The sequence below is a fragment of the Megalops cyprinoides genome, chromosome 14 (assembly GCF_013368585.1).
Source record: "Megalops cyprinoides isolate fMegCyp1 chromosome 14, fMegCyp1.pri, whole genome shotgun sequence".
NCBI classification, from domain to species: domain Eukaryota; kingdom Metazoa; phylum Chordata; class Actinopteri; order Elopiformes; family Megalopidae; genus Megalops; species Megalops cyprinoides.
In genome coordinates, this window is record NC_050596.1 from 8578247 (window position 1) to 8585000 (window position 6754).

Below are 6754 nucleotides of genomic sequence, written 5' to 3' on the forward strand. Positions count from 1 at the left end.
GATTTCCAGGCAAAGACTTTTCTCCCTCTCTCGCTCACACGCAAAGAGACCAAATTGGGGGTTATCCGTGAGGACTTCCCCTAAGCCGCTCCGTCTCTGCTGCTACTCCCCGCTGTGACAAATTAGTGCAATAGGCTGGAGGGACGCTCAGTCGTAAACGCGTTGAATCAGGATCCCCGCTTCACTTTATTCTCATGTTTGCGTCGTGGCGCCGGGATGGGAGCGGAGCGCCGGGTAAGGTCGCGGTGCTTCAGACGGAAGCAGCACTGGGAGTCTCCGAAGCACTTGACTTGGCTTTGATTACTTCAGACACGAGACCGCTGAACCGCGAGAGAGGAAGGGAGGGAGACAGAAAGAGAGAGAGAGAGAGAGAGAGAGAGAGAGAGAGAGAGAAAGGGGGCTGGACTTTCTTTTCTCCCGGTGTTGTTAAGTGGAAACTTTGTGTTTTGTTCTCGAAGTTCAACTCGGTCTCCGCAAGCTCTGTTTACCTTTCTCGCGCTCTGTCTCTCATTCCGCCTGCAAATGTCTTTGTTTTTTCGCCTTTTTAGACTTTTCAGGGGGAGCTTGAGCTTAAAAAGGCAATGTGCCTGCAAACCAGACATCCTCTACTACAATCTCTAACTTAGTTTTCCAAGTGTTTGCAAATTGTGTTCATGCTATTCTAAGAGGGAATATAAAGTGTGCACTTTAGACTGTCCTTTTTGGGCGAAGATGGCCTGTGTGTATTGTTCGTTTTTGGAGACTGTGGTGCTGGTTAAGTTTCTCCTGCTGTGCGTTGTGGAGTTCTCTGCTGGTAGTGCCGCTAATGGCACCGGTCTGTCCGCTTTCACGACTTTTGTTTCACCTGCGACCGACCCTCTTCCCGCACCTGCCCGCCGGAAAAATGGCATTGTGCAAACAATCGATCGGATCTACCACGGTGGTGGGAAAGTGGGCTACCTTCTTTATCTGGACGGCAGGAAATTTCAGCTGGATATGGAAAGGGACGAAGCTCTGCTGTCCCGGCACTTCAGTTCCAAGTATGTGGATGCGCTAAAAGGAACGAGAAGAGGGACACGACCACTACACAAGGAATGCGTTTACCGGGGCACCGTGGATTCCAAGGCGGAATCCCTGGCGCTGTTCAGCTTGTGCGGCGGCGGGCTGGAGGGTTTCTTTGCCGTGGAGAACGACCGCTACACGATCAGACCCCTCAGGAGGGCGAAGGGACACGAGAATGACACGCACCCTGTGGAAGACGCCGCTGCTGAGCAGGCGCTTCACTACTATTCCCGAGAGGGTTTCAGCTTTGAGGCTACGGCAGTGCGCGAAAGCTGTGGTACGCGAGAAAGGCGAAAACATGTTGCCAGGAAACGCCGTCGCGGGGGACTTAGAGAACTGCAAAGGAACCCTAACAGTATTGCTCTCGATGGAAACGGTCGCAGGATACGCGGTGCGCGGCGGCGGGCGTCCGAGACAGTTCCTCGCAGCTCAGGTAAGAGGCGCAAGAGGTCGGTCTCTCGCGCCAGGCACGTGGAGCTGCTCCTTGTGGCCGACGAAACGATGTCAAAGAAGTACGGCAAAGATCTGCACCACTACCTGCTCACGCTGGCTTCGATCGCGTCTAAACTGTACGGTCACGCCAGCATCGAGAACCCCATCCGCCTGTCGGTGGTGAAGGTAGCGGTTGTCACGGGTGAGGAAAAGGGCTTGGAGGTCTCCAAGAATGCGGCCGCCACGCTCAAGAGTTTCTGCAAATGGCAGCATCAGCAGAACCCGCTGGACGATGATCACCACCAGCACCACGACGCTGCCATCCTCTTCACCAGGAAGGTAAACAGCTCACCTAGCCGACACACACTCCCCGGTGATATAATTGGTGCCTGGCCATGTCACAGTGCCCCCAACGTTGTTATTGAGCCGGAACTACAGCAAATGCCACGCGGAGCGACATGCTGTTTATCTTGATTATGTATATGCCTCCCTTGTGGCTCTAATATGATTTACAGGGTCAACCCATTTGAACCAGCCAGCGTTCGTGTGGCGCGCAATTTGGCGTTTCCTTCCAATCCACACGGCCACATCATTTCTACAGTGAGGATGCAAGCGTTTGGTCGGAAGTAAACGCCATTAGCGAGTTTACATTACATCAGCCCCAGTTAAAGGCTGAAAGTTCACTTTTCCGCCCATTGCAGCTGATTCCAATGGGTGTTTCTCGTGAATGTTTTGCTTCTGATGTTATTTAATCATTCATGTGTGCGGACCTCGTGATGTTTTTGAGCGTACGTTTTCCCCGCGCGTTAAAAAGCGCCCGTCGAGATGGTTTTATTTAGGCTGAGGAAATGTGGCGGCGTTCCAGGTCGCTGCTGCACTATACCTTAGAGTTGCATGACGTTATATGAGGTTATTCTAGCCACAATATAAACCAGCCACGCTTGTCGGCTTTAATTTCGGTCCAAGACATTTAAAAATATGTTTGCTTAGGACAGCACTCACTCACATAAATCCCCTCTCCCCCCCTCCCTCTCTCACGCACTCGTAACGCTCCCTCTCTCCATTTATTCTAAACTCTCTCTTTCTCTCTCCCCCTCTCTCTCTCTCTGTCAAGATCAATGTAACGACGCTAAAACGGTCTCCAACACGTGTTGTTGTGGGCAGCGGCCCATGTCTTTGGCAGACGTTGGTGTGTGAGCTTGCAAAACACGTTCCCGCCCTGGCTGCAGGATGTTGTTTCAATCAGCTGGTTAGATGTAGGTATTCCACCCAGGAACCACAGAGCTCAGCTCTTTTTCCCTGTCTTCTTTTTTTCCCCTTTTTCCCTCCTCTCATATTTCATCCTACTTCTTACAACCCTGCTGTCAGCAAGGCATGCAAGGTCAGGACAACCTCACAGATGACTTCTGGAAACTACACATTAACGCATTACTTTCCCCTTTCCAAACTGTATCACACTAACCAACAATGAATAACATGCCCCACCCTCTCCTGTTTGCGGAGATGGGTATTCCTGTTGGATACTGCCATGCCACTTCCTGTTTGTTTTAAATTGCACTGATATGATTGGCTGTGCTCCAGACAGGTGTGCAGTGTGGGCGGGGCTGAGCTAATGATGCGTCTGCTCCACACCTGCTTGCAGAGCTCTCCACCCAGCCGCCGCTGGCCGCTAACTTTTTATTTGCTCAGCGGACGCTTTTAGGCAGCTGACTGAGTTTCACGCATTACACATTCTATAAAACATTTATGCTCCTGGGGTTTGCGCTGGAACAACTGACACAGGCTTCTCTGGCCAACAGCATGAAGACAGATTTAAACCCCCCCTCCCCTCCAACCCTCAGGTCCCAAGTGTTAATGTGAAAATGGCTACTCCACTCATAGCGTACTGTACCTTATAGATTCTCAGTACGCTGTAGTTATAAACCCTAAAGTTTCTCAGTGCGCTGCACTAATGTTCTGTGCAGATGATCAGTGCACTGTAATTAAAAACAATACATACACAAAATGCACTGAATTTATAAAGCCTATCGACTCACACTGCACTGTAGTAACCTTACACACAGTGTGCTGTAGTTGTAAACCCTATGCACTCACAGTGCACTGTAGTTACAAACCCAATAGACTCACAGTGAGTTGTAGTTGTAAACTTTGCACACTCGCAGTGCACTGTAATTATAAATGCCACAGACTCATGTTAGGGCTTTCCCAGATACAGTTTTGCCTGTGTAAGGATCCACGCTGGGGCAGTGTGATGGCCTGGCAGATGCTGGGAGATGGAGAGCCCTTGAGTGAGTGCACGGACTCATGGCATAGTGCCATAGTGCCATAGGTTGTCTTTTTCATACTAGCACAGAATCACAGAAACATTCTGTTGAGTGTGTGTGTGTGTGTTTCTGTGTGAAAGAGAGCGAAAGAGAAAAAGATAGAGTCACAGACTGTGTGTGTGAGTGTGTGATTATGTAATTATTAGAGATTATGTCACTGGAAGAGTGTCTTGGCTGCAGTACTTCTCTAATGGGGTACAATGCGCTGATTATGCTTTGAAGGACTTTGCTGCTAGAGTGCACAATACAGACACATTAGAGTCCAGCACAGTGTGCTGTCAGTTCTGAGGCTCATCAGGAAACCACAGCCAACATGCCCGGCATATAGATGCTCTGCCGTCCTGCCTACAGCGGACACGTTCATTCGTTTCACACAGGAAGTTAAATGAAACATGCCTTTCTTCCTACTCATCGCCTCCCGGTCAGGGTGAAACGCCTCTGCTTTCTTTCACTCAAAACGGAGATGTAAACAGCACTCTTCAGTACCCCAGTCAAGTGGCTAGAGTAATTTCACAGGTAACTGCAGTCAGCATCAAACACTTATTTTCACAGGTAACTGTGAAATGTGATTAGCTGAGAGAATGTTATCGTGTGTTACCTGGTACACACATTCAGCTGTAAAAAGAGCTGTTGAGCCAAGCAGTCTGTAATGATACTATAACAGTCTGTACTGATACCAGCAACCTGTAGTGATACTGTAACATTTTGCACTGATATTAGCAGTCAGTACTGATGCTATAACAGTATGCACTGATACCAGCAGCCTGCAGTGATACGCTAACATTCTGTACTCATACCAGCAGCCTGTAGTGATATTATAACAGTCTGTACTGATACCAGCAACGTGTAGTGATACTATAACATTTTATACTCATACCAGCAATCTGTAGTGATAATATAACATTTTGCACTGATAATAGCTGTCAGTACTGATGCTATAACAGACTGTACTGATACCAGCAGTCTGTAGTGATACTATTAACATTCTGTACTGAGACTAGCAGTCTGTACTGATACCAGCACTCTCTATGGATACTACAGCTGCATGGGCTGAGAACCGCAGCAGTTTCTGAGTGATGGATTGGTTTGCCCAATGCTGCAGGTTCCACATGCAAGTTCTGTATATGCCAAAAACAATGCACTCAGTGCTCACAGGCTGCTCCAGTGGTGCAAGGATCCTGCTTCTACCCAACCACTGACTGAATTTCTCTGTCTATCCTGTATCATCACTGACTGCATTCATCCATCCTGTCTCATCATTAACTCTGCTTTCCTCTAACTATCCTGTCTCATCATTAACTCTGCGTTCCTCTAACTATCCTGTCTCATCACTGATTGCATTCCCATGCCTGTACTGTCACATGACTGACTGCGTTCGTCTATCTGTCCTACATGTCCACGCTGTTTCCTGTTGAAGGTCATGGTCAGGTGAGCCAGTTCTACTGGTAGAAGCACTAGCAGCGCTATGTGGTCTTGCGTGTGCTGTCGTGACGGAATTCTCCCTGATTCCAGAGGGTTGTGGGTTCAGTCTTCAGCCAAGTGTTTCCAAAAATGACTAAATGGTGATGTCATGGTTGCACATATGGCCTGAGGAGTGGTAGAACAGAATGTGTGTGTGTGTGTGTGTGTGTGTGTGTGTTTGTCTTATGTTCCTGTATGCGTAATGGTTTAGTGTGGCTGCATCTGTATGTGTGTAGGTGTTGTATGTTAATACAGTATAATGCATGCATGTCTTTGTTTCTGTCTTAGGCTGACAAGCATTAGTGTGTGAGTGGATTTTGCATGTTGATGCATTTGTGTATGTGCATTTGTTTGCCTGTGTGTTTAACGAATGTGTGTGGTATGATTATATGTGCACTGTGCCGAGTCTGTTTATTATCGTGTGGTGTATTGATGCATATCTGTGTGTGATGTGTGTAAGGTACAATCATGTGTCTGCTAGCTGTGCTGAGTATGTTGATGTGTGTGATGTGTGTGATGTATATCTGTGTGTATTTGTGAGGTGTGAGGATGTGTCTGCTGTCTGTACTGTGTGTGATGTGTGTGCTGATGTGTGTGATGTGTTGGATGTATAGCTGTGTGTGTGTGTGTTTTTGTGAGGTGTGATGATGCCTCTGTTGGCTGTGCTGTGTATGGCGATGTGTGTGTGATGTGTATCTGTGTGTGTGTGTGTGTGTTTGTGAGGTGTGCTGATGTGTCTGCTGGCTGTACTGTGTATGTTGATGAGTGTGACTGCCCCCTGCAGGACCTGTGTGGGCACCACTCCTGTGACACGTTGGGCATGGCGGACGTGGGCACCATCTGCTCCCCCGAGCGGAGCTGCGCCGTGATCGAGGACGACGGGCTGCACGCCGCCTTCACTGTGGCACACGAGATAGGTAGGCACAGCCACGCACGCATTACCTGTGAGCGTGTGTACATGTACTGTATATATACATTAACCCTTTCGCACATACGGTCAAACCGGTGTGATTAGAACACTAGATTGGAAAAATTCTAGCTAACGTTAGCTTTGGGGAAACAGTGATTTAATGTTAAGGTATAGCAAATGCAACAGTGAAAACTATGAGAAGCTTAGTTAGAAAACATAACAAACAATGTAACATAACGTGTGCTACATAGCATAAAATAAGTCACGTACAAGAGGTTAATATGTGTATGTGTGTGTGAGAGTGTCTGTCTGCGTGTGTGTGTGTGTGTGTGTTATAGTGTGTGTGTGTGTGTGTGTGTGTGTGTGCGTGTGTATTTGTGTATTAATGTGTGTGTGTGATGTGGCAGGGCACCTCCTGGGCCTGTCCCACGATGACTCTAAGTTCTGTGTGGAGCGCTTCGGCTCCAGCGAGGACAAGCGCCTCATGTCCTCCATCCTCACCTCCATCTACGCCTCCAAGCCCTGGAGCCGCTGCACCTCCGCCACCATCACCGACTTCTTCGACGACGGAAACGGTGAGGGGAGG

At 48.5% G+C, this 6754-nt stretch overlaps 1 protein-coding gene across 2 annotated transcripts in view; it reads left to right on the plus strand.

Moving 5' to 3' along the window:
- The first annotated feature begins 595 nt into the window (after positions 1–595).
- LOC118789084 (A disintegrin and metalloproteinase with thrombospondin motifs 5-like) overlaps positions 596–6754 on the plus strand; it is an 11185-nt gene continuing 5026 nt past the window's right edge. Inside the window, exons 1-4 of one of the 2 annotated variants that reach the window (XM_036545395.1) lie at positions 596–1420; positions 1460–1812; positions 6043–6175; positions 6576–6743. In XM_036545395.1, coding sequence (XP_036401288.1) covers positions 712–1420; positions 1460–1812; positions 6043–6175; positions 6576–6743 — 1363 coding nt within the window. In that variant the 5' untranslated portion in view covers positions 596–711. Of the gene's footprint in view, positions 1813–6042; positions 6176–6575; positions 6744–6754 lie in introns of both variants that reach the window. The other variant, XM_036545394.1, reaches the window with a different exon arrangement.